This window comes from Hylaeus volcanicus, unplaced genomic scaffold, assembly GCF_026283585.1.
Source record: "Hylaeus volcanicus isolate JK05 unplaced genomic scaffold, UHH_iyHylVolc1.0_haploid 12237, whole genome shotgun sequence".
Lineage (NCBI taxonomy): Eukaryota > Metazoa > Arthropoda > Insecta > Hymenoptera > Colletidae > Hylaeus > Hylaeus volcanicus.
The window spans coordinates 1,206,588-1,231,839 of record NW_026533172.1 but is presented as its reverse complement, the minus strand read 5'-3'; the positions used below and the strand labels follow the sequence as shown (position 1 = coordinate 1,231,839).

General features: G+C 32.7%; 6 protein-coding genes across 11 annotated transcripts; 3 read left to right on the top strand and 3 right to left on the bottom strand.

The window, feature by feature from the left end:
• The first annotated feature begins 2,947 nt into the window (after positions 1 to 2,947).
• LOC128884331 (uncharacterized) lies at positions 2,948 to 7,105 on the top strand. Of its 2 annotated transcripts, XM_054137650.1 has the most exons (11): positions 2,948 to 3,402; positions 3,471 to 3,674; positions 3,728 to 3,850; positions 3,903 to 3,956; positions 4,006 to 4,094; positions 4,150 to 4,496; positions 4,565 to 4,707; positions 4,759 to 4,911; positions 4,959 to 5,034; positions 5,113 to 5,761; positions 5,835 to 7,105. In XM_054137650.1, the coding sequence occupies exons 1-11, from the start codon at positions 3,061 to 3,063 to the stop codon at positions 6,382 to 6,384; spliced, it is 2,730 nt and encodes a 909-aa protein (XP_053993625.1). In that variant the 5' UTR covers positions 2,948 to 3,060; the 3' UTR covers positions 6,385 to 7,105. The 2 variants fall into 2 exon arrangements, with proteins under 2 accessions (XP_053993625.1, XP_053993624.1); XM_054137649.1 differs by having other exon boundaries at positions 4,959 to 5,761.
• A 103-nt stretch (positions 7,106 to 7,208) lies between these two features.
• Positions 7,209 to 8,419, bottom strand: LOC128884333 (uncharacterized). The gene is made up of 4 exons (XM_054137652.1): positions 8,159 to 8,419; positions 7,846 to 7,943; positions 7,682 to 7,788; positions 7,209 to 7,582 (listed from the first exon to the last, which is right to left on the bottom strand). Exons 1-4 carry the CDS (start codon positions 8,417 to 8,419, stop codon positions 7,401 to 7,403), a joined length of 648 nt encoding a protein of 215 aa, XP_053993627.1. The 3' UTR covers positions 7,209 to 7,400.
• An 84-nt stretch (positions 8,420 to 8,503) lies between these two features.
• LOC128884332 (syntaxin-like) lies at positions 8,504 to 10,378 on the top strand. The gene is made up of 8 exons (XM_054137651.1): positions 8,504 to 8,805; positions 8,861 to 9,011; positions 9,149 to 9,406; positions 9,459 to 9,547; positions 9,628 to 9,703; positions 9,750 to 9,860; positions 9,919 to 9,974; positions 10,031 to 10,378. The coding sequence occupies exons 1-8, from the start codon at positions 8,653 to 8,655 to the stop codon at positions 10,109 to 10,111; spliced, it is 975 nt and encodes a 324-aa protein (XP_053993626.1). The 5' UTR covers positions 8,504 to 8,652; the 3' UTR covers positions 10,112 to 10,378.
• A 180-nt stretch (positions 10,379 to 10,558) lies between these two features.
• Positions 10,559 to 13,506, top strand: LOC128884100 (uncharacterized). Its single transcript, XM_054137174.1, has one exon. The coding sequence runs from the start codon at positions 10,582 to 10,584 to the stop codon at positions 13,291 to 13,293; it is 2,712 nt and encodes a 903-aa protein (XP_053993149.1). The 5' UTR covers positions 10,559 to 10,581; the 3' UTR covers positions 13,294 to 13,506.
• Positions 13,507 to 13,723: 217 nt separating this feature from the next.
• On the bottom strand, positions 13,724 to 18,223 carry LOC128884099 (uncharacterized). Of its 5 annotated transcripts, none has more exons than XM_054137169.1 (14): positions 18,093 to 18,223; positions 17,721 to 18,047; positions 17,580 to 17,654; positions 17,243 to 17,307; positions 16,901 to 17,192; positions 16,297 to 16,846; positions 15,983 to 16,241; positions 15,680 to 15,929; positions 15,515 to 15,627; positions 15,001 to 15,468; positions 14,419 to 14,832; positions 14,310 to 14,372; positions 14,117 to 14,259; positions 13,724 to 14,069 (listed from the first exon to the last, which is right to left on the bottom strand). In XM_054137169.1, exons 1-14 carry the CDS (start codon positions 18,142 to 18,144, stop codon positions 13,997 to 13,999), a joined length of 3,144 nt encoding a protein of 1,047 aa, XP_053993144.1. In that variant the 5' UTR covers positions 18,145 to 18,223; the 3' UTR covers positions 13,724 to 13,996. The 5 variants fall into 5 exon arrangements, with proteins under 5 accessions (XP_053993144.1, XP_053993145.1, XP_053993146.1 ...); XM_054137170.1 differs by having other exon boundaries at positions 17,580 to 17,645; XM_054137171.1 differs by lacking the exon at positions 18,093 to 18,223 and having other exon boundaries at positions 17,243 to 17,370; positions 17,580 to 17,645; positions 17,721 to 17,775.
• Positions 18,224 to 19,082: 859 nt separating this feature from the next.
• On the bottom strand, positions 19,083 to 25,202 carry LOC128884098 (uncharacterized). Its single transcript, XM_054137168.1, has 6 exons — positions 24,493 to 25,202; positions 23,356 to 24,410; positions 23,111 to 23,290; positions 22,953 to 23,058; positions 20,137 to 22,901; positions 19,083 to 20,075 (listed from the first exon to the last, which is right to left on the bottom strand). The coding sequence occupies exons 1-6, from the start codon at positions 25,161 to 25,163 to the stop codon at positions 19,441 to 19,443; spliced, it is 5,412 nt and encodes a 1,803-aa protein (XP_053993143.1). The 5' UTR covers positions 25,164 to 25,202; the 3' UTR covers positions 19,083 to 19,440.
• Between the last annotated feature and the right edge of the window lie 50 nt (positions 25,203 to 25,252).

Here is a 25,252-nt window from a genome sequence, read left to right as displayed (position 1 = left end):
TGACAACTTTTTAAAAATAAAAAAGCGTTACACATCTTTCTATTGTAAAATTAATATTTTATTAAAAAAAAAAATTTTTCTTTCAGTTTCACTTTCTTGATTTCATGTGAGGAGATTTTTTATTGCAAAACAGTAAAATAAAGAGATAAATTTGCTTGCTTATAAAAAATTTGTTTGTGATGAGTGTTGAAAATAACATAAACGTGTAATTAATGCACATTCTTGGCCTTTTCTTTCCCAACAAATTAAAGCATGCCCTTTCTACTAACATTAATTGGACGGCTATTAGTAATAACAAGGCCAGATAGACTATCACTAGGCACTGCATTCAACAGTTTGAACGCTATCAGTAGTTTTATGCATAAACGACGAGTTGTTGAAAGGGCAAAGGTACCGTGTTCATTCAAAAAGACCGTTGTATATGTGAATTCAATTTATGCTAAATAAGCTAAAAGTTTATTATTATGCATGAAAAAACATTAACAAATATTCAACTTAGTCTAAAGGCCTAGCTTAATACAAACCTTTTTTTTAATCGCGTTAAAAAAAAAATGACTAATCATACAAAAGCTTTGTTACCTATGGATCATTTAATCGAAATTTTAGTAAAGAAGTAGAAAAACAAGGAGATGCTATATCTATTAATAAGTTCATTTCGTTCGGGAGTTGATGTTTTAACTGGTTCCCGCATTTCTCAAAAAAAGAAATGAAATCACTTAATAAATGAGTTTTTGTCATAAAATTTTGACATGTTTCAAAAAATGGTGTAAATATCTCTCCATTTGGCATTAATTGAATTGATTTATGAAAAACATAGAGTAAAAAGATTTCTGATGAGGTTTCTTTGTTCTTTAAGTCTTGCGCTATTTGACACCCTTTTGATAAAAGACGTAAGAAAATAGTTGAAAAATCACTACATGGAGGCTGGACGTCTTGCTGCACCGATAAAATGTTTTGAAATGTAGCGTTTTCCGTGAATTGTAAATGTAATTCGAAAAATTTTAAATTTGAGGTTTTATCTGATATGGAAGCGTTTTTATTGATTGGATGAAAATATTCATCAACGTCATTGACCAGTGTCGGTAGCAGCTGACTTAAATGATATAAGTGATCCATTGAAGAAGAAAACGATGAGAGAGCATAGAGAACAAGAACATGCGGAAAAGATAACAGTTTGGTTAGGTCATTTTTGAAAAACGACTTTTTAAAATTCTCTAGAGTACAAATAGTTGTCGTTTGTAAACTCTCCTTGACAAACGTATAGTAACACGTAACAAGATAATTCAAAAAATTTAAAAAAGAAATTAGGGCATCCAATTTCGAACGACTCTCAATATAAGGCATTACTAAACTCCAAGATTTCTCCATTTGTTGGAGAAGAGAAATTAATGATACATTTTGAAGAATATATGGATCAACTCTTTCCGGATTGAAGGAAAAACCATGAAGGATTTCTCGAAGATTTCGAAACTGATCTACTAAAGGAAAAATTGACGGAAGTATCCATGCAATATGCTGCTGAGGCAACGATTCTATCCATGTTGAGCATTGATTTTTTGACAATAAGTACCTGTAATTTGTTTTATATTTCTCGCGTAATTTCAGATCGTGAGAGCTAGACGCCTCAATAAGAGAAAGAGCACGTTCAAGCTTCTCGAACGTATAGCATAACGGAGAATCCTTATCAAAGGTGGTGGCGTTCTGTAAATTCGCTACTTTACCCAAAAATTCAGTATAAGCTGTGCGTATAATGCAACCCAATTCATTTATTTGGGTTGTATCTTTATTTGAAGTTGTTATCTCTTCTGGAGAGCATTGTAAAAATTTGTCATATAACCGTTCATAAAGGCGTAATTCCTCCTCAGCATATATACAATCCATAATAATTTGACGAGAGCGTTTTTCTATAGATATTAAATTATTAATGTAATGTCTTTCAAAGTACGTCCAGCTTTTATCAAATTGAAGTAAAGAAGGGCCTAATATAGCTAGCCAGTCTTTTTGTAAATAAACGTCACACCAATCCATAAAGGAAGGGGTATCTAAATTGTAGGAAACATCGCAAGTATTTGTAGAACTATCGTATCGTTGTAATTCTTTTAAAATGTTTTCAAGTTCACATAATAATGCATCCCATGATTCACGAAATTTTTGATTTACACGTAAAACATCTTCATCCAAATTATATTTAATTCCGTTGACCCATAATGACGTATGGCACTCTTGTCCAGCTTCCAAAACATCTATACGATATAATCGTTTATCACTTGGCATCAAAGATCGATAATTTCTTGTGAATCCTTGACGATATTTGCGAGAAATCATTTGTAATCCCATAACCTGTGCGACATTTTCCAAAGCGTTAAGAAACAATTTTGCGGCTCGATGTAAAAAAATTTGACTTAAATCAATGCGCCGGATCGTTTCCTTACATATACTGTTCAATGGATTTTTTGGAGTGTGTATTAATTTGACTCGATAAAAAGATGTTAAGAGTAAATGCATAGCTGCAGATAATAACGTCTTCTCTTCACCACCATCGTCTTGCACGCCTTTAGGTAAGACTCTAGAAGTCTCAAAACAAGAAGACATTAAATATTTTTTCTTGTGAGGGTGTGCGTATCTGTATTAGTATCTTTCTATGTGTAATTTGGTGTGAATTTTCTAAGAAATCTACTTGAAATTATATTTATCCTAAGAGCGAGAGTGGGTAACTAAAATAAATACATGTGACCTAGCAATAGTAGTACTTGAATCACTTCCCCGAATCCTATACTGTTTCTTCACATAAAAATATGTAAAACATATCTTTGGTGAGCTTTTCCTGCCACATCATTACTCCACTTTTTTTTTTTTAAATAAAAAAATAGTGTAGATTATTTTTGTTATCGTACCATAACATGCTGAGGAATTGAAACCCGAACAGCTTTTTGTCTGGTCTATTAAAATTCTTTTAATGCTACAACAAAAATTTACTTTCTATTGCAACCATTCATTTTTTTTGCCATATAACATTCATCTTTTTAAATAAAAAAATGGGTTTTTTGATTTAACAATGCCATGAATGTATCTTCATCCAGTCAATCAATTAGCGGAAAAGTGTCGGTTAATAAAAAATCATCATCTGCTTGTCATTCTACTCGACACCTTCAGTATCCACGATCCACCCTACCAAGGAAGCAATACGTAAGAAAAGTCTCTCAACAGTCTGCTTTTACCAGTCAATGTCACACCAAACCCACAATGATTCAAAGAACTTTTTCACCTACTTCTGAGTCCCAATCTCTCTCTTCTCGATTGGATTCAAAAGTAAAAGAATCTCTTCAAGATTCAAATGAACAATTCGTTCAAACCATTTTCACATCTTTAGGTGAATTAGCCTCTAAACTACAAAAATTAAATGTACGAATTTTTTAATGATACGCCTTTACCTTTTCTTTCACAACTACACTCTTCTCTTTAAATCTCAGGAGCATTTAGTTTTGGCTGAGTGCACTTTAAAAACAAGCAAGCGTTTAGAGAAAGCTTTATCTGATCGTCTTGTTGATTCGCAAAGATGGGAATCCGCCCATTTAGCACTCATAAAAGAAAAAGCGAAAGAAACAAGTACATTACAACAATCATATGATACGCTAGAAAAAGAAAACTGTATAACGTCGCGTACAATTATGGAAGTAAAAAAGCAAAAACTTTATCTTCGTATTCTCGTGAGCTTATTTGAATGTAGAGAAATCATGAAATATGGGAAGCGCAACAACGCTTATTCCAGTATGAAAAACATGTGAAACAAGCTCAATCAAGTGAATCGGAAGCAAAAGAAGTTCTTCCTGTTTTGCGACTTTCTTGTTCGGTAGACATGTCAATGTCTAAATAAAAGAGTTGTTTCATGTCGATCATTTTAGAACGCTGTGGAGAGCGTTACAACCTTAGAGAATTCTTTAAAGGAAGAGCTTCAAGTAGTTTATTGAAACCAAAACAAATGATGTATTATTATTTCTTTTAAAGGCACAAGCGCACATTGAAACAAGGCTTAATTTAGCTGCAAAAGATATTTTCTGGATATGTCGTCTACAAGATATTCGCGGGTCTATCAAGTGCGATAGACTTTTGCTTTTCTATTCCTTTATATTATAATCTTCCGTTTCTCAGTCAATCTCTTCGCGTTCAACTAGTACCCCCGGGTAATTCGTTACCTTTGCATGAAGATAAAACAAATCAAATAGTGGAAAATTCGAAAAGTCAACAGTGCCTTGATACATCTCACATAATTTCTTTAGTTTCAACAACGACTTTATCAAACAAACGATGCAGTCCGAATCCTACCACAGGTTCTTCATGGAATCCTTTCAGAGAAAAAATTTTGCTGGTTTCTGGAGTACCAGTTTTTTGGTTAAAATTAGAAAAAAATATTAAACAAAAAGAGCCATCGGCAATCGCAACCTTAGAAAACTGCAGTTTCAAACCAGGGGTGGCAGTCCCCTATGATCGAGTTATAGGTATATAATATTTTTTTTTTCATGTATCACTTTGATTCCTTTTCTCTTTGTTCATCGTTTTCTCATAGAAAGTGATCCCGCTAAGAGGCCGCATGAATTGCTTTTAACAGACTGGAAACACCTAGATGTTCCTTTATCCACTAACTACGAAGAACACGCTAGTTTGAATAACGCTCCATGCATTTACCCTTCTTTAAATGAACATGAGCAAGTAACTTGTGAAGTTTTGAAACCAATGAACATTCCACCACTGGCTTTCTAGATCACCTCACTAGTGTCAAATTTAATTGAAGAATTTTTGAACCCTATTATTGATCATACTTGGGCGAAACCACTGGTGACTGGTATTTTATGTTTAGGCTCAAAAGATACCTGTAACCATGAAACATTACACGGGAACACAAAACCTTCTTGTGTAAGATCCACTCGACGGCTTGAATTGTTACTTTTTTTCTCTCTTAGGTTGTTAAAAAGCCTTTAATAAAAGCTGCACATATTGAAAAAGGGGTCTTTCATGAATGCAATTTAAAAGTTTCAGGTATTATTGAAACTGTCATTAATTGTATTTTTCAAGCACGGCAAAAAAGAAAAGAGTATTCGTCTTTTTTTTCAACAGTAGATGATACAAATTTTTCAGTGGAAGCCGCTATCATAGCGGAGCCACAGACATCACAAAACTCACCTTTTGTGGAGGGAAAGTTGTCAGATACCGCTCACACGACAAGCGAAACGCACAACACCATGACTACCAATAAATCGGTGCAACTATCTGAAAAATCCCTTGAGTTTTTGCGTAGTTTGCAATCTCAAAGCACACTTCCTGGTATGGGGCTACATCGAGACAATAGAAAAAATGATGATGTATCTCTTTCTCCAAAGCATACGGTCAACATGTTTTTGGAGAAAACTGTGGATAAAGTTCCACGTCTTAATTTGTCTTATACGCAAAATGATAGAAATATAAATAGTACGAAACAGTGTTTAACTGTCAGATCATGCCATAGTGCACGAACGTTTCGTACAGCTACTACGCCACCTTCCGTTATGAAAAGATGTGGTACCAATTTGCCTGAGATAACTCCTAGAGACGTTTATATGACTTCTCTTTTAAATACTTTTAAACCACTCTTTAAAGTATATTCGTGCGCAGAAGACCTACTATCGGAGTACACAGAAAGAGTGAATGGCGCAAGCGATCAACTTTCACAAAAGCATTCACTTGTTATCTTTCAAATAAAGTGCAAAGTTTTTAGCACACCATTAAAGTAAGCTCACTATTTATTGACTTTCACGAATGACGCCACTATCACGTTTTTTTTTGTTTTTCTCTAATTAAAGATCTACAGTGGATGTTACTCTTTGCGTTGTTGCGGGTGGATTGACAATATCTGATGTGAACAACATAAGTTTTCAACACAAAGAAATGAATTTTTTTTGTGTTGAAGATAGCATTTTAGCTGAATTTCTGACAGAACTACTTCATTTTCCTAAAGTAGACGGTACCAGCGCAAACGGATCGTTAGCAAAATTGAAGAAAACACGAGGAAACGCTTTCAGCACCACTAGCTTTAATGATGATTGCGTAACAGCAGATGCCGGACTTGCAAAGCAAATTTCTCTCCTGAAGCTATTACCATTACCGCAATCTAGCATTGCTAAAGCTTTTCGCTATCTGTCATTACTTATTTTGTCTAACCAGTTAAAACTATTAAATTGCGCACAATTTTTCAAGGAGCAACATGCTAAAACTGTTGAGTGTAAAGGCGCTTCCATTGTGATTCTTTGTAATACACTTTTTCCGTATCTTCCTAGTATTTCTGATTCTAGTTTATTCAATGCCGTGGCTACTATAATACATATGAGATCTACTGACCAAAATAGTTCTTAGTGTTGTATACATGAAATACTTTAAAAATAGAACCCTATGCAAATTATGATGTTAAACATGTTTTGCAAACTATCACAGTACTAATGAACCATTATAAATACAACTCTTTTCCCTTGTCATTCACACGACATGTAATTGAATTCATGTTGAATATTAAGATTACTTGATAGTCGATGCATTTCAAAATTCGACTTGCAGAAAGAGATTCCGCACTCTCAAAGGTTTTGTCACCTAAAATAGAATTCGAGCCTACTATTTATTAAGCTTCCACTCATTTTTTACAGTACTAATAATGGTAATAACAAAGAACATTTCGTAACAAACATATATCATATTTTTTTTTTAGAAAACATAGATGAAGAATATGAAAGGAAGCAATCTATATGATTTTTGTATTGATCACAAGAAGAGTTGTATTTTTTTTTTACTAATTTATGCAAGATGCTAAGAGTTTCTGAAAAGTCAAAATTTAACCAAATTTACAATCTAGAGAATTTACTGGTGGAAATAAATTAGCTTTATTAAAATTCGTAAATTATTATTGTTTAAAAAGCAATAGTCATAACTTTCTAATGTACTTCTCAGCGGATGAACTATGCTCTCGAACATCGCAAACTTATGTAAAATATATTTAAAAGCTAGTTATTCAACCTTAAAATTATTAAGGTGATTTCTAGAGCTATAAAAAGAAATAAAAAAGTATTTTATATCGTTTATAAATAAAATGTGTTTCTTTTTTTAAACGGACAAGTAAACAGAAAAAAGCTCGTAAACATTAATTTTTTAATAAATCAATATTACAATTCTAAAGAAAACTATGAAAATAAGCGTATAAATATGACGAAATTTTTTTAATATGTTCTCAAATGCTTTTGTTTAAACATAACAAGTGACAGTAAAGGGATTCTATGAGCGCATGAAATTACAAGACTGTTATAAAAAAGAATCTCTATATAGGTATACATTAAGTGTTTACGTTGATGTCGTAAAAGTGATTGTCACTCACAAAAACGTGCTCATATATTTTGAGAAACGCTTGGATATCGTTTTTTTAATGGAGCACGTTCCAGTAATAGAGCTAAAGATGTTTGTACCACTTGATTAATTTTTGATGTTAAAAAACCATATTTCTGAAGTAATATCTTGTATGTTTCATCGATTTTAAGAATACTTTCCGATAGATATTGAATATCTTCCTCTAGCAAGTGACAAAAACAACAAAAAAAGTAATGCATTGATACACTGATAATTAATCTAACAATTAAGCAGTTGGTGCTACTACTCGCTTATAACCTACCTAGAAGGGTATTTGTTTCGTTATGCTTCAAACATTCAATTATTCCCATGACATAATCACGCAGAAACACACACTGTTTGAAACACGTCAGTGCTTGTTCAATTTCTCTGTTCCAAGTAAAAAAAAAGATAATTTTTCCAGAGTCACTTTATTGAATACCCCACATGAGTTTTTTGTGCAAAGATGGAGTTGTTTTATGAACCAGTAATAATTCTCCTTCTTTCTGAAGATCCTCATTTTCAGTTTCCAAAAGGTCTTTATTCTAATATAACATATTAGCAAAATTTGATATCTTATTTAAATGGAGAGTGAAAAAAAAGGGAGTTAACAAGCATAAGCGGTTTTAACAAAAGTTATAATGAGTGAAGTCGAGAGTGATGCAATAAGAAGACTGCATATGACTTTTTTTATCGGCATAAGAATGGTAGATATCAAAATCACTTAGCATTTAGGTAAAGATTCAGATAAAATACATACTTGTACAAAATTTAAATGATCTTCCCAATTACAACTTAATATAGAATCGTGAAGATGATTAACACGATGAAATAAATTTCTTGTTGGAATCACAGATAGCTGTTTGAATAATGATAAGCGCGCGGGATTTATAGCAAGTTTACAAATTGTTTGAAACATAGTTTTTTGATTCCATTTTGAAAAATTGTGAAAAAGATGAAACTTGTTGCTACCGATCAATCCCGACCAGAAATGACTTTTTAATAAAAAAATGTCTCTCATTTTACTGGTAGCATTTAATCACTTTTTCGCGACTTTATTCATGGTAACGGACCTAGTTATATATTTTTCTTCTGCATGGTGTTTAAGTACAACATAATACATCATCAATGTTTTCATTTTTTTTGTAAAACGTTAACAGAAAAAGCTAGCAATTTAATACAATTTATACTTATGTTAAAATAGAGTTCAAAAATTTTTTTTTTCAAAATTTTTTTTGATTTCTGTTTATTCAAATGCAGGATAAATTAGATGACGTACGGCAAGAAGCTGCTAAAATCAATTCGAATTATATTTATCTGATGCGGAAAGGGCCTTCTGCAGTTTTTTTAAAAGATTTTGAAGATGATACCGTTTATGTGGATGAAAACGACAATAGCAAAGAAAAGGTAATACTTGCTAGTTCAATATCTTTTAATTACGTTAGAAAAATCTAATTTGAAGATTAACGAACAAACACCCGATGTTTTGAGAGAATTCTTTTCAAAAATAGACGTTTTAAAACAAGGTATCGTAGATTTAGAAAGCTATACTAAAGAAATTCGATCCATGAAGGAAAAAGCTATTATTTCAAGTATACAAACTGAACAAGAAGGTATGTGTTTGTTTTAATTAAAAGTTTTGAAAATGCCCTTATCAAGTCAATTCCTAGGTTGGTTGTACTATTTTTAAGAGATTTAATTTATAAAATTCATTGCAAATACACTTTACAATTATTCTCTTTATTCGCAGAAATAAGTAATGCTCTGACCAACGTTTTAGCCAAATCTACTAAAGCGACATCTACATTGAAAACAAAGCTAGATAGTTTGAATAAAGACAACGAAACATTCGAAGCGAAAAATCCGAATAGTGCACAAACAAAAATAAGAAGAAATACTCATGCAGCTATTGCAAGGAAATTCAGAGATACATTGAAGGATTTACAGTTAGCTCAAACTGAATATAAAAAGGAATTACGGGAGAAATTTACTCGTCAAATCGAGTTAGGTATGTTTTATATAAGTCCTTTTGCATTTTTGCATTGTGGTCTTTCATTTAGTCGTTCCTGGAAGCACTGAACAGGAAGTCTCAAAAATGATTGATAGTGATGTATCACCCATGTCTATTTTACGAACCGAACTTCTACAAGTACTTTTAATGTGTCATCTCCTGAACTATTAAGTTCAAACTTTTTCTTCGTTTATTTGTGTAATGGCACATCTTATCAGGATGTTCACGAAGATACTACAAACGCGCTATCTAATATAGAAAGAAAGTACGAAGATATTCGGCTTTTAGAAAAAAGTACCTAATTCAAAAAATTAAAAATATATCATATCAATCGTATCAGATGTGACCGAAATGCATCAAATGTTTGTTGATATTGCAACTTTGGTTGGCGCTCAAGGCGAGTTGTTAGATCAAATTCAATTTTCTGTCGATTCCGCTAAAGATTACGCAGGTAATGCGTTTTGTGCATTCCAATCCCACTACTTTTACTAAAAAAATTTCTATAACAGAAAAGGGTCAAAAAGAAATCGTTGCCGTTCGAGAGACACAAATTCGTGTAAAACGAGTGCGTTTCAAGCATTTTTCATCACTCAAATTAACACAATTGGTACTTTTCTTTAGAGAACGTTTTGTATAAGCATATGCATAACAGGTGTTGCTATGGTGGTTCTACTTGTATGTTTAATCGCTTTACAGCGTTAAATATTTTGAAAATATATAAGAAGCAACTTCAATAATTTTGTAGTTTTTTTTCAACTTAGTCTAGCTAAAAAATTTTTAGGTTTCTCAATAAGCAAAAGGTCACAGCAAACCACAACCAAAACATGTGGGTTAGTGTGGAATCGATATGACTAGCTAGTGTTTTTGCTATACAGGAGAACCCTAATGAGCTTGAAGAATTATAACTTTTTGTTAGTTTTCATTTTATGAATGAAATATGAAATATATAAAAATAGCTTAACATAATCATTTTTAATTTTTAAATAACTTCTTTATCGCTGTACACACTAGACTTTTAGATGCAAAAGTAAATGATGGGACGTTCTAATTATGTTCGCGGTTTCGCATGTGTGAATCTATACGCACATATACATGCAGGAAATTTCACAAAATTTGTTCTAAATATTCTTAATAAAAAAGAAAGTGAAAAGCATTAAAAAACTTGGTAAATAATGGTGGAATTCACTGACATTGTTCAGAATGCTTTTTCTGAAGCACAAAAAATAGGTATCAGTTTTTCGCACTCTCAACTAGATGTACTCCATTTACTAGTTGCATTAATAAAAAAAAATGATTTTACTGCGCGCACGTTTCAAAAGGTTTCTGGGGATTTTACAGCCTTACAAAAAGAAATAGATATTGAACTTAATAAGCTACCTAAATGTAAACCCCCACCTAATGTTCTTACCCCCAATCATAATGCAACTCAAGTGTTTCAAAAAATGGAAAAGATACGTGAAGAATTGGGTGATACTCATGTATCCATTGACCATTTATTACGAGCGTTGATTTCGAATCCTTTAATTCGCCGCATTTTAGCTGACTGTAGTTATTCATCAATGCAAATTGACAACACTGTTCAGCAGTTGAGAGGAGCACAGCGTATAACGTCAGCTGGTGGAGATTCTCAATACGATGCATTGTCTACCTACGGTGTCGACTTGACAGAGTTGGCGGAACGAGGAAAATTGGATCCTGTTATTGGAAGGGACGATGAAGTGCGTAGAGTAATTCGTGTATTGTGCCGGCGCACTAAAAATAATCCCGTTCTTATTGGCGAACCTGGTGTTGGAAAGACAGCTATTGCTGAAGGATTAGCTACAAGAATTGCCCAAGGTGATGTACCTGGATCTTTGAAGGGTCGTGTTATTAGCCTAGACATTGGTGCACTGATTGCTGGCGCAAAGTATCGTGGAGAGTTTGAGGAAAGGTTGACCGCTGTTTTAAATGAAGTAAAGAAAGGCGCTGGCAGTATAATTTTATTTATCGACGAAATACATTTAGTGTTAGGTGCCGGAAAAACTAGTGGTGCAATGGATGCCGCCAACCTTTTGAAACCAATGTTAGCTCGAGGAGAACTGAAATGTATTGGTGCGACAACGTTAGACGAATATCGTAAACATGTTGAAAAAGATGCCGCATTTGAAAGACGTTTTCAACAAGTGCATGTGCATGAACCTTCAGTTGAAGCTACTATAAGCATTTTACGCGGTCTAGTAGACCGTTACGCAGCACATCATGATGGTATTCGAATTCTTGATGCGGCTCTAGTTGAAGCGGCTCAACTTGCAGATCGTTATATTACTCATCGATTCCTACCTGACAAAGCGATTGATTTAATGGACGAAGCTTGTGCTAATGTACGAGTGCAGTTGGATAGTCAACCTGAATGCATTGATAACCTTGTAAGGGGAAAATTTCAATTGGAAGTAGAGGTAAAAGCTTTGGAAAAGGAATCAGACGTAGCATCAAAAGAAAGGCTAGCTAAAGTACGACTTAACTTAGAAAAGGTTGAAAAAGATCTTGTACCATTAAGAGCAAAGTATGAAGCCGAAAAAGCAAGATTACGTGAAATGAGAGAACTCAGTAAACGAATCAATGAACTCAAATTCAAATTAGAACAGGCCCAACGACAAGGGGACCCCGTGCTTGTTGCTGAGTTGCTGTATGATGTTTTACCCGACAAGGAACAGCGTTTAAAACGACTACAAAAAGAACAAGATGAATACGTTCAAAAGGAATCTCCCCTTATCACTGATACGGTGACTCCTGAGCAAATAGCTGAAGTCGTGTCCCGATGGACAGGTATTCCAGTGCATCGTTTGTCACAAGGTGAGGTTGAACGGCTTTTATCCCTTGAATCTGTTTTGAAGAAAAGAATTGTTGGGCAAGACGCTGCAGTTAACGCCGTATGTAATGCTGTTATTCGGAATGCTGCCGGTTTATCCAAAGGTCGAATGCCCATTGGATCTTTTTTGTTTATTGGTTCAACAGGCGTCGGAAAAACAGAATTATCTAAAGCTCTTGCCGAAGAACTTTTTGACAGTAAAGATCGTTTGGTTCGCATCGATATGTCCGAATTCATGGAAGCTCATAGTGTCTCGAAACTTATCGGTTCACCTCCTGGTTATGTTGGCTACGATGATGGAGGCCATTTAACGGAAGAAGTAAGACGACATCCTTATAGTGTAATTTTATTTGATGAGATAGAAAAAGCGCATCCCGCTGTATGGAATATTCTTCTTCAAGTTCTTGACGAAGGCCGGCTAACTGACTCAAACCATCATACAGTTGATTTTACTAATACAATTATAATATTAACATCTAACATAGGAGGCCATATACTTTCAACTGAATCTTCTGAAAACTCTGAGGAACCATCCCAGAATCATCAAAAGAACATTTTAAATGAAGTTGGAAAATATTTCCGACCCGAACTGATTAATAGATTAGACTCTATTGTTCAGTTTGAACAACTAAAACCTTCAACACTGCGTCAACTTGTCAATTTACAAATTTCTGATGTTACAAAAAGATTACAGAATAAACGTATTAATTTCTCAATTACACCAGAAGCTGTTGATCACATTGTTCTAGAGGCATATGACCCTGCTTATGGTGCCAGGCCGTTTCGGCGTTACATTGAATCTGAAGTTGTTTCGCCCCTTAGCAAAAAACTTTTGTCTGGAGAACTCTGTTCTAATTATGATGTTAGTTGTCACTGGGATAGTAAAACAAACTGGAGCTGGCGTATTGTCCCGTCTACTAACATAGACGACACAACTGGATTGAATACCTTATCAAACATTTCTGGTGAAAACTCTTTATCTCCTTCTCGCCATTCAAAACAATATATTGAAAAACGAAAAAAAGCTAAAACATAGATTTTTATTTTTATTGCTAGTAAAGAAAAAGAAGTTTGTTAAAATCTGAACACTATTTCATGAATAAATAAAAGTATCATGATAGTTTAATAGCGACGGTATTACTATTCGTGTAAAAAATCCTTTATTCAAAGGAATATCGTTTGTCTACATAATACAAACAATAAGATTTGTCCTGATTTATTCAATGTAAACTTTATTCTATTTTTATCATATAAATTGATCTTGAAACTATTAAAACATAATTGTTCATCTACAGAAAAGTCTACTATCTCATTTGCTAATAAAAGAAAATTAGATACATTTTTTCAATATTACAGCTCTTATTACATAGATTCTTACTTATCTTATGAGCAAAGTTGTTACGCTGTTCTTAAAAAGGTATATTTTTGTTATTATAAAGGTTTATGCATAATTTCTTTTCTAATGGTTAACAAATGTCTCTTAAAGCGTTTCATGTACGAAATTTTAAGTGTGTTTCAATAGAATTCATAAAATCAATAATTGATATCATTTAATTTATAACTTTTTATAAGTGTGTACAAAAAAATTCAACGACTAATTCGGTTAGTAACACTTTTTTTTTTAAAGAATGGTAAGCTATTCATTTAAAATGCTAGAAAAATTTTTAGTTAAAAAAAAAAGCCTAAAAGGATATTTAAAAAACAAGGAAAATTGTTTTTTTCTTTTTAAATTACGGTCATTAACGTATTAAGAGCCATTTGTTTCCACGAGTATTTTTCTTACGGTTTTCCTCAATTTTTTTTAGTTCCTCACTACATGTTGTTAAATCGTTTGCATAAATTATGAAAAATTGTTTTACGTTGTAAATGAGAAAAAAGATGCAATGACAGGAATAATAGCCTCGTGCTCTGACGTGCCAAGTTGTCCCGTAAGAATAAATTGTAAAATTGTATGACGAACAAACGCTATTGGTACATTAGTATTTGACTCATTTTCCATTACCTAGTAATAAACATAGCTTACGCATTAAATACAAAAAATATTACTCTTACGCCAAAAGGTTTGATCCTCAAAATGGTTTGACATTCTTCAAGTTTCCTTTTACTTTTTTGAATCTTTTACAATTGATAGATACATTTAGTTACAAAAACAAACATTTACCTGTTCAATAAGAAGCGATTTTTGATTCTTTTCTTCTTTCAATTGATGTTCTTTTATATAAAGTGCTCGACGTAAAGTTTCTATATAACCTCCGGTCGCTCCCAAATTTCCCCCAAGTGTGGAAGGCAAAGCTGTGAGATTAGACTTATTTAGTTGGTTTTCCTCAACGGCGTCAAACGTCTGGCTTGTCGTTTTATTTTCTTGCAATTCTATCATAGGGGAATCCATCTTGCGCATTTTATCTTCGCTAACTGAATTCGGTTCATCAATTGAATTTTTACGGCGTAACTCTTGATCAGAGCCAGGATATATAGTCTTTTGAATAAAATCAGTGCATATATCAGTTTTGTCCGATTGAGTATGCGTACTCTTAGTCGACGGAAGAGTATTGTTTGAAAATATATTCTGTGTTAGCTACAAAAAATATTATATGCACAAACAAGATATAAGTTTTAACATTATCTTTATTAGTTCAAGCCGTAAACAAAGCGGAAGCTAAAACAATTCAAATATATACGAAGAGTGGTATAATTAGATACATAAGATTTTGTTATTTATATCTGCTTTTACATCGAAGCATACCTTTTCAATGCGTGATTTACTAAACCTCAATTGTTCCTCAAACTGTTTCTTTTCCACTTCGTATTCGTCAACGACCTTCTGGCGTAATATTTTTTCTTTGGATAACAATTCTCTCAATGCTTCATTATCTTCTTTCCAGGATTCAATGATTTCTACGAGATCTTTTATTTCAACGCTTTTGTTTTCTAAAGTCACTTGTGCCTCTTGTAGTTCCATTTTGTAGCGTTCTAGTTCTTTCAAAAACTTCTTTTCTACCATTTTAATATTCTGACTATAGTCGTTAATGTCGTTACATTGACACTGCACCGCCTTGGAAAGTGTCGCAGAAGTCAAAAGTTTCGCACTTTTAAATACAGTAGTTGCTTTTGTTTTGTAATCTTGAAATTGTATATTCAAATCTTTAATCTCCTCTTGTAACAACTTCGAATGCTCGTTTTGACTTTGAATTGTTTTTTTCAGTTGCATAACCTAAATGAAAAATCATTAAAAAAGTAAACTCTAAAATTATCGTTACATAATCTTTTGAAGGGTTTAGGGATGTACTTGAATTCTTCACTAAATCTGACCAATAAGGAGATTCTTCTAAGGCCTCTATACGCCACCAAAAGAAACCGGGCACCCAAATGCCTTAAAAACGAAGTACTTTAAAAAAAAAATTATACGCTCATTTTTTATTTACTGTAATTTGAAGATGATTGTGTGTTAATTTCATTGTTTTCAAATTTAGGTAAAAGTTCAACACACCCTAAAATAAAACTTGGGTACCCATCGTGCTCAACAAGTACGGTAGTAACAAGCCTCCCTTTTAAATTAGCGCGTTCAAGTTGTTCTTCATCTGGAGGCTTTATAAACATTGTACGGTATTCATTAATAGCTTCTAGCAAATGCTTTTGACGCGAATGAAATTCCTCAGTTGTACGATGTAAACGCTACAATTGTTTAATAGTGGAAGTAACAAGGAAGAAACACTACACTTCATTACTTGGTGGTTGATGTAATTTTCTTTTGCTATGTTTACTATAGAAAAAAATAATTCTCTGGCAGCTTCCCCGAATTCTAAACGATCTGAGGCTACAGGTATACGTTCTTCAATCGTTTCAAGCACCGGTATCACATAACAAACTGTAGTATTAATTTCTTCTACGCCTTCCAAAGCTAATAGGTTGTCGGTTTTTGATTTTAAAACGCTAAGAAGTTCTGTGAAAATTGGTACTGCTAGATTTGAAACAGATCGACCATCGCTGAAAAAAAAAGTATAATGAAATGACAGTAGTGCTTATCTGAAAGGTTTTGTACTGCATTTTAGTATTAAAAGGGGGCAAAGTGTCATTTTTTTCCTTGTGATTTACCGCTGTGTCTTTTGCTTGTTCATTAGAAACCGTACGAGAATAGAGACGGCTTGAATTAAATTTTGTCAATAAAACGTAATTTATTATGAAGTCCATATATGTTTTTTCTGTAAACCAATTACACTGGTAAATGTTTTCTACATATTTGCGATACACAGAATTGACACTATTCTTGTTACATTCATGGTGTAGGTCTTTAGAAAGAGAAGCCAGTAGAAGTTGAATTTTATCAGTATCTACAGTTGATATCATGCAATTCGATTCCTTATTATAATACAGAGTGAAAAGTTCTATATTACTACGAAAAACAGAAATTTTTTTTTGTTCTGGAAGCTTGAGCAAGGGTTCATCACTAATTTTTTTATCGCAAATTGCCATAATTTCTTCTAGCACACTCTCAAAATGTTTTGTTAATGATTCTTCTACGAGGATTGGTGCTGGTGGTATAGAATATAAACATGATGTGATGATTGGGTCATAATTTTTTTTAAAGTCATCTACTCCATATTAAGCAAGTAAATTAAATATGTAGTCATGCATTAAATAACTACCTTCTGAAATTTTTTGACTCTTATCTTCTGTCTGTGAAGCCGCTACAGTAAAAAGTTGGTTTTTTTTTTTTACTGCTACACACCCCTCTTCTAATTTTTTGTTTTTATTGTTGTATTTGCATGATTGATGTTCAAATTCTGGACGAAGTTCTAATGAATCCATATTTGAATGATCAACGAAAGCATCATTTATAAACACTTGTTGTTGTTTAGAGATACTAAATTTCATAAAGTCACTCTTTTCCTTAAGTATGACTCTATTCGATTCAACCTTTTCCAAATTCTCTTTATGCTACCAACAAGAAATAAATCAAAAACTATAATTCACATGTTTACACTAACAGATTCTAGTTGTTGTACTAATGCAAACGCAGTTTCACGAGCCGCCTTAAGATTTATTTCGTTTTCTACAAAATTTCAAATATTGCATAGGGACACACTCCTTAATTATGTGTTTACTTTCCAATACCCTAAAATATTTTGTTTATTTTCTATAATATTTATTAAAGAATAAAATTAAATAAAATATTAAACTCTTCCAATGAAAATTTTTTTGTAGTGTCATCAAAAGTAAGAGAAAATTTTATACATGTTGTTTTTATAAGGGTGTATACCATTTGTTGTGAAAATTAATGATTTTTAAAGAGTATACAAATAATTACTTAAATACTATAATTACCTTTTAAAGATGATTCATAGTCTACTATAATTTGAAGTAATGGCTTAATACACCTTTGTAGAGAATCTGAAGATACTTTCAAACGAAAGACAAAAAATTTTATACGTGCATCATGCACAATGTCATTTTTTCTTTTTGAACCTGAATTTATGAGAGGTGTCATATCGGAATTCGCTATAAAAGTCTTTAACAGCATTCCAATGAAATCGTTGTTGTTTCTGATGCATGATTTAAACAGACTAGTTGTAGGTTCTTCTAGTATGGCTTGAAATAAAAACCCTGTCTCCTTAGCACCACATATCTCACTTGGAGAATTGTCAACGGGTATAGACTCATTGGTGTCCGCTTGTGTTTTAATTTCAGTTGGTCCCAGCATGTTAGTTTTCTCCTGAAAAACTATTGACACTTGTTTAGAATTTTCTTTATAATTTGGTTGACAGTTTAATGATGAAGTTCGGTCAATTGTTTCTGAAGCAAAAAAAAAATTGACTTTGGTTTTTTTTTAATATTTACCATTCTCTATATTTTCATCGGATGTTTTTTCGTGTGTTGCTGCATCAATCATTTGATCGGACTCGTCAAAGTTAACTGAAAATTTTTTAGAACTTTCCCTAATAGGAGGTCTCTTTCTGGTCTTTAAATAATTTCGATACAATTTTTTTGCTTCAAAGGTGTTATGTTTTATATTAATGATTTTTTTAGAAACACTCTTCCATTTTTTACCATTCTTTTATATGTATTTTTCCAGTTTTTTAATGATCACATACAGTGCATTTCCGTCATTTGCATTACAATGTTTTTCGTTTTTCTTATAGCGTGACAAGAAAATTCAGCATTAACGGATATCTTTTATGACAGCTTTTATAACAGGAAAGATAATAAATATTAATGTGAATTCCTACGTTTTTAAAACCAGCAATTAAAAAAAAAAAAATTATACTTTAGATAGTGTGAGTCTGCAAGTCTTTACCCACAAAAACCTAGTACACACGTAAAATAGGTTTTCTGAGAACAACGCAACACTTAAAATACTTAATCAAAGCTTTTCTCTTCATAATTTGAAAAAATAAAATAACATAAACAGATGAAAATAATGGTTAAAAAGTAAATTGTAAAAAAAATTTTGGTTTCTTAAGGCTTTAAGAATCACAGAATAAGAAAGAAATTTTACTTGAGCTCATTAGTGTTTAAGTTTATCAATGATTTTTGGCCCAAATATAAGGAAAAGTTTTTAATAATTTCTTTTTTTTATTTTTCTTTGCTAAAAAAATTGACACTAATCTATAAACTGATAATAAAGTTTCACTAAAATCTTAATTAATTTTTCTTTTTGGTGACAAAATCTGCTATAAAAAGAAAAACAACAAAAACGAGTTAATTTATAGAAAGTAAACTATAGAAAAGAAATTAAAATCGTTATAATAAAAATCTTTATAATTTAATAGCTTATCGAAAAATATTTAAACATTCGACAAATATTTAAACATTCGACAAATACTACAACAAGCATGTACGTTAAAAACATCGGTAAAATCCCTTTTTATGTGTTTCCATTCTTTGTTGAGAAATAGAAAAATACCGTAAAAGAAAAGCAATTAAATTTATTGTCGTTTTAACCTTGATTTAATGCATTTTTTTCTTTTTATTAATAGCCACAATGAATTAAGTCTTAATGATTATTCCTGACGATGTACTCTTGAGTATTTATAGCGGTTTGTGTCGTAAGAAATCTTATTAGTATTATAATTATCCGTTATTGATTTATCTTTTCTTTGTGGAACCAGTGAAGTTTCACTTTCTACAGATTTGTTCAAATTTGCTTGATGGCTTTCTTATAATGTGTTTGTCTCAACCTGAGACGTCAAATTTTTTTTTTTGTTTTGCTTGACTGTGTATCTCGCGTTCCGTTTCCTTCTGTTTTTTCTTTTTTTCTGCTTTGCTTTTTCATTGTTTTAGAAAGTGGAACATCTGAACGAACTGTTGTGTCAATCATTTCATCATGAAAGTGTGACTGCAGTATTGATTTCACCTCATTATTAGATGTTACAGTAATATTATTGGCAAAAGAAGCATTTTGCTTCTGATGACGTGCGTTACCACCGTTTCGACGATTTTTCGGTTTTTTAAAGTTTGTCAAAAGTTCTTCAGTGGTGACGCAGGAAGATATATGATCACCAGTGTTCGTTCGATCCGTTGTTATAGTGGTTCTTGTTGCCGAATTTAAAGGTATATGATTATCTGGTTTTGCATCAGTTGCCTTAAGAGTATCAGTAATAATTTTTTTCGCTAAGGAAGACATTAAATGTCTTTTTTGAGTTTTATCTTCATCTTTATTAGAAATATTCTTTTCGTTGTCAGTCTGAGCAACTATAGTCGTAATTTGTGCCTTTTTAGAAATGTCACTATTGTGAGAGGATTCATTTTTTTGACATGCATTTGAGCAATTTGATCTCTCAGTAGCATTAAACCCAGTTTTTTTATTTTTAAAAAAAACATCTAAAAATAAATAAAACACACAGTCGTAAAATTGCAAGATTGTTACCATCATTTCACGTACTTTTTTTCGGTTCGAAATCCTTTTGTGAATGACTGTCCTTAGGCTTATGTTCGAAATTGCTTTCATGATTACCGGATTCTTTTAATGAAGTTTTCGTATAATTTTTGAAATTATTATTTTGACGATGCGATTTGTACCACCCTCCTTTTTTAAATTTTGTTTGTTTTGGATTACTTTGAGATTCATCCTGGTTTTCTTTAGAAGAAAGTTTTAAAAAGCGATTTTTTAAATGATTGTTATTAATAATTTTTTCTTGAGAAGTAGGATTATTTTTTGTTGGTGAATTCTCATTTTCTTGGCCAGAGTTTTTTATTTTAGAATCTTTTGTTAATGTTGAGGAGGATGTCAAAGCTTTATTTTCACTTGATATTCTTACAGCGTTCGTTATTTCATTCTTGTTCTTTTCTTGAAACGTAATCTTAGAGTTATCCTGTGATTCATTTTCAAAATTGGAGTTCGGAATTTCTTCATCTTTAAACCGTTTGTTTAAATTGGTTTTGTTATTTTTTTGATTGTATTCCTTCGAGTTTTTTTTTTTTTCCATTTCGCATTGATTGATTTGATTACTGTGTAAAAAATTACAATTGATGAAGTTACATCTTCCTTGAAGAAAATGTCGACATGCGTCACGACGTATTTGTCGTAAATTATGTTTGTTGTGAGGTTGTTTGATGTTCTCGACATTCGACTGGTCATTCTTGCGTACCTCTTCCTTTCCCTTATGTTGTGCAACATTTTGACCTAAAACAGTATGCTTGTCTTTATCAGAGGCACTTTCAATAACAACATCTGTTTTCACTAGATGATTCGACTGAGGATCCGTTTTATTAGCTTCCTTTGTAACATGATGAAGAGCGGATTTTAAAATCTGTGATTGGCCTTCATTAAAATTATTATGTTGAACAACAGAAAGTAATTCTTTTGTGTCACTGGTTACATCAGTTTGCTTTATCAACTGAGAATGGTTTTTCCTATAATTTAAATTATGTTTGCTACTTCTTTTATGTTTTACTGTCGTAATCTGAGTTTCTAAATTTAACAACACATTGTTGGTATTTGTGTCTTTTCTCTTTTCTATTGAAGGTACTTTATTGGAATGGGATTGAAATAATTCTGGATTATTATTTTGAGACTCTTTGACATAACTTTTTTTTCCGTGATTGTTTAGCTGAGTGTGTATTGGTGAAGCTCTACCCTTTAGTTGATTTTTACATATATTAGTTTCTTCATTCAACAATGTTATTTCACAAACATTTTGGGGTGTGTCTAGTTTGTTTGAGAGGGATTTATCAAAATAATTTTGCGTAAATTGATCATTTTCATGCTGTTCATGAGCTGCATTATGTCCACGTACAACAGATGGTTTTGTTGATGTCCTAGAATAAATTAACGGAATAGAAAAATCATTTACGTTGTCAATAATTTCTGGTAATGTACACGAATTTTGAGAGATATGTATAGGAGTGTTATAACGGGATAATGCACAATTTGACTTTTGTTGTTTGTCTAATGATGTGATTATAAAATTTTTATTAGATTTGTAATTCTTTGCCTGTGAAGTGTTGCTAGATTTCCGCGTGTTTACAGACTGAGAGTAATAATGTTTTGGTAAAACAGATTGAGACGATAGATCATGTGGTAAAGCATCCGTACTTGTTTGGCTGACGTGAGAATTATTGGTAGAAACGCTTATAGGATATCTTCTAGAATCATGCTGAGTATAGGATGGTATTTGGTGTGTACTATTATAAAAAGAAACATTTGAGGTTGGCTGTTGATTCGTACAAGGCTTATAACAGTGAATGAATTCAGCATGTGAGGCTGATGTCACAATTGTTTTATTGTTTTTATTTCCAATTTGATTTTCCTTTGTACTACAGTGATCTATACTAGATGGTGCATCGTAAACAGGAATTCCATGAAAATATCCTGTTTGTATTAAATGAGACATATGTTGATCAGAAGAAGTTTTTATAGAAGAATTATTCGTAACATGAATCGTTTGCGTAGGGGACGAAGACGGACCGCAGACAGTAAGAGGCCTTGCGATATTGGATGAATACATATCGAGAGGTTGTAATCTTGGACCTTGTGAAAAATAAAAATAGGAACCTTGAACACCAGAAGTATGCATAGAAGAAGGAGATGAATATGAAGGATTATAGGGTGCCACTTTTTCATTGTTGACTGATCTTGTCGCTGCAGGTGTCATCATGACCATTAAATTATTACGACCAGCAACTGCAGTTGAATAGTTGTTACTGTCACTCAAATGCCCACAGTGTGAGGCTTCATAGGGAGATATGGTCCCATTACAACATTGACCACAATCCTGTTTATTAAGCGTTTTTTTATGAAAGTTTTGAGTATTGTTTTCTTCGACTACAAAAGATTCACAATGTTTTCTTAAAAATGGTTGTGTTGCAGGCATAGTTTCATGATAAGTTGGTAACGAATCGAAAGACTTTTGGACGAGAGAGGAATGTGTTGAATGTGATGCTGTCTCAGGTAAATGTAATTTTTGTAAAAGTGGTAATCTATGTGGTTCTACTGAAGAGTTCACACTTAAAACATTATTCGAAATTACTGGAACATAGCACGAATGCACTTTAGAAGAATGATTTAAAACAGGGACAACGTTCTCAACAGAACTACTGGAATTTAAATGAAACGAATTTGAACGCTCTGCATGTTGTCTGTTTAAGCTCTGTGGATCGCTTTCTGAATGCCATGTTGTTGAAGCATTTGGGTGATACGACTTATACCTAAAACAAGAAAAAAATTAGTGATATTTTGAATGATTGGTAACTACGAACGACACAAATGTTGGAGTCATGTTGAGTGATATTTTCGCTGGATCTGAATAAACAAGCCTTTGATATGGTAACACTTGATTGAGCTGTGTGGAAGCATCAATGGCATCTATTATGAAACAAAAATACTTTAATAAAGACATCAAAAAATCAAGAAATACCTGAGTCTTGCTGTATTCGACAACTTCTTGCACTGGAATTGAACGTCTTGTTATTACATATAAGAGGAGATTGTTTGTTTTTAGATGCATTCTGTAAAGTTGTCGTCAGGACAGATACTTGGTTTGCTTGACTAGGAAATGCTTCGGTCATACCCTCAGAAAAACAGTGATAATTCTCTTCTGTATTACAGTGATTCAGGTTTTAAAACAATTATTGCTACTACTGACTTTAACTGAAAAAATACCTTTGACAGCTGTTCTGCCATTATTTCTTAAATTATCATGTGGTATCGATTGGTTTCGATCCTTCAGTATATTATAATCACGATCGGTGGTTACAACATTTTTTTCAGTTTTTGGTGGAACGTTCAATTCTAAATTTTGGGTTTTAACTGAGTCACTACTAGACCACACATTTGTATTAGGCCTGCCTTCTTTTGTTTGAACGTTTGTCTTTAACGTTATTGGGTCATCGTGAACAGATGAAGATGTGCTTTTTAAATTTACTTGACGACAACGAGCATTGGATTCATTGACATCCAAAGTACATCGAGACTGTATTTTTTCGTGAGACGGTTTTTTCTGAGCATTTTCATTGTACTTAGAATACGAAATGCTTGAATTTGCTCCAAATGTTTTTTTTGGACCCAATGAATTTTTTGAAAGAGTCTCCCTGTCCCAAGACATAGCCTGGTTAGAATTTAATGTATCTATTTGTGATCGCGAATGCCGTCTTGTATAACTCTGTATTTTATTATTTGTTGGCTCCATTCCAGACGACCATAAACGTTTTTCGGGATGTGGCTGTCGTATTATATCGTCGTTAGTATTTTGTAACGACAACGATTGACGCTTCATGAAATAATCATTTCTATACCCGTAATGGACTCCATGCGGTTTCTGATAATGTTGCGAAGACACATTTTTATGGTCATAAAAATTTCTTGAATCATGATATAGTAAATCTCGCGAATGACTCTTTGTATGAATGCTATGGCGTATCAAATATGTGTCGTTTGAATTTGCTAAAGGAACTTGTTTTGTTCTTTCAGTACATCGTTTCGCTGTTTCTTGCCCTCCGTTCGTTTGACTCCTCATTTGTTGTAATTCTGTTGCTTTCTCAAGTTCATCGTCGTCATCTTTATCACTGACTTCATCTGCCCATCTTTTTTGAAATTGTGAGGTTAAAATAGCTTCAGGAGCAGGAAACGCATCACTCGACTCTGCTTTTTTATAAAAAGGCTCTGTTATATTAGCACTAGAGGTTACACTAGTAGACATGGGAGTTGGCGATTGATTTCTAAAAAAAAAACAAGAAAAATTAAAAAAAAGAATGCATGCACTTTTTTCTCACACTTTATTTTTTATAGTGAACACTTAACTGTAACATTGTGCGTGATACGGGTGGAGTTATACTTGACGTAGTGTTTGTTGACGAAACATGCGAATCCGTTAATTTGGCTTGATTCTTATTAAAATCTTTATAATCAATTGAACTTAAATCAACATCGTGAGAAAGGGTATTTAAACATGATGAAAATCGGTCACTTTGCTTAGCCCACGATTCATTTGCGGAGCTTTGAGAAGGAAATTGTGTCTTTCGTGGAGTAGCCAAATTTTTAGTAACATTTGACAAATTTGATAATTTTAAACTTGTCGCAGCAGTAGAAAATTTATTGTAGCTATGCGAATCAGCAAGTTGAGACTTTGTGGAAGTTGCGTCAATGGACGACGATGGTATGTTTTTTTGACGATTTGAAGTACATACAGAGGATTGCTTGTCATAGGAGGGAGCTGCAAGAGATGTATTGAAGGTATCGTCGTTATTACTAGAAAAAGAAGAATGATTTAATAGTGTGGATGAAACCGATGATGTGATATTCTGAACTGAATTTAAGGTAGTTGTTTTTTGCCCGCTAACAACTGATGCCCAAGGCTGATTTAACGAAGTTTTTGTTGTTACCACTACACCTCGCGAATTCAACCCAGGTGAGCACGTGACTCCAACTCCTAAAGCTGACGCAAGCGGCCCAATAGCCGGAAGTGGTGACATTTCATATAAAGAACGACTATTATGTTGAAATAATTTTTATTAAATAACTGCAACACTTTAAATAAAATTCAGTTAAACTGAAGAGAAAA

Excerpts from the sequence above, each read along its gene's own strand:
- LOC128884331 (XM_054137649.1), top strand. The coding sequence starts at position 3,061 with ATGAATGTATCTTCATCCAGTCAATCAATTAGCGGAAAAGTGTCGGTT. Across the intron at positions 3,403-3,470 it reads CTAAACTACAAAAATTAAAT|GAGCATTTAGTTTTGGCTGA; the intron begins GTACGAATTTTT and ends TTTAAATCTCAG. Across the intron at positions 3,851-3,902 it reads TTTTGCGACTTTCTTGTTCG|AACGCTGTGGAGAGCGTTAC; the intron begins GTAGACATGTCA and ends CGATCATTTTAG.
- LOC128884332 (XM_054137651.1), top strand. The coding sequence starts at position 8,653 with ATGCAGGATAAATTAGATGACGTACGGCAAGAAGCTGCTAAAATCAAT. Across the intron at positions 9,407-9,458 it reads TACTCGTCAAATCGAGTTAG|TCGTTCCTGGAAGCACTGAA; the intron begins GTATGTTTTATA and ends TCTTTCATTTAG. Across the intron at positions 9,548-9,627 it reads TACGAACCGAACTTCTACAA|GATGTTCACGAAGATACTAC; the intron begins GTACTTTTAATG and ends ACATCTTATCAG.
- LOC128884333 (XM_054137652.1), bottom strand. The coding sequence starts at position 8,419 with ATGAGAGACATTTTTTTATTAAAAAGTCATTTCTGGTCGGGATTGATC. Across the intron at positions 7,789-7,845 it reads TCTTTGCACAAAAAACTCAT|AGAAATTGAACAAGCACTGA; the intron begins GTGGGGTATTCA and ends TACTTGGAACAG. Across the intron at positions 7,583-7,681 it reads CGAAACAAATACCCTTCTAG|AGGAAGATATTCAATATCTA; the intron begins GTAGGTTATAAG and ends GTCACTTGCTAG.
- LOC128884100 (XM_054137174.1), top strand. The coding sequence starts at position 10,582 with ATGGTGGAATTCACTGACATTGTTCAGAATGCTTTTTCTGAAGCACAA.
- LOC128884099 (XM_054137169.1), bottom strand. The coding sequence starts at position 18,144 with ATGATTGATGCAGCAACACACGAAAAAACATCCGATGAAAATATAGAG. Across the intron at positions 17,193-17,242 it reads TAGTACAACAACTAGAATCT|CATAAAGAGAATTTGGAAAA; the intron begins GTTAGTGTAAAC and ends TCTTGTTGGTAG. Across the intron at positions 15,628-15,679 it reads ACAATCATCTTCAAATTACA|GCATTTGGGTGCCCGGTTTC; the intron begins GTAAATAAAAAA and ends TTCGTTTTTAAG.
- LOC128884098 (XM_054137168.1), bottom strand. The coding sequence starts at position 25,163 with ATGTCACCACTTCCGGCTATTGGGCCGCTTGCGTCAGCTTTAGGAGTT. Across the intron at positions 23,291-23,355 it reads TGGCAGAACAGCTGTCAAAG|AAGAGAATTATCACTGTTTT; the intron begins GTATTTTTTCAG and ends ACTGTAATACAG. Across the intron at positions 23,059-23,110 it reads TCGAATACAGCAAGACTCAG|ATGCCATTGATGCTTCCACA; the intron begins GTATTTCTTGAT and ends GTTTCATAATAG.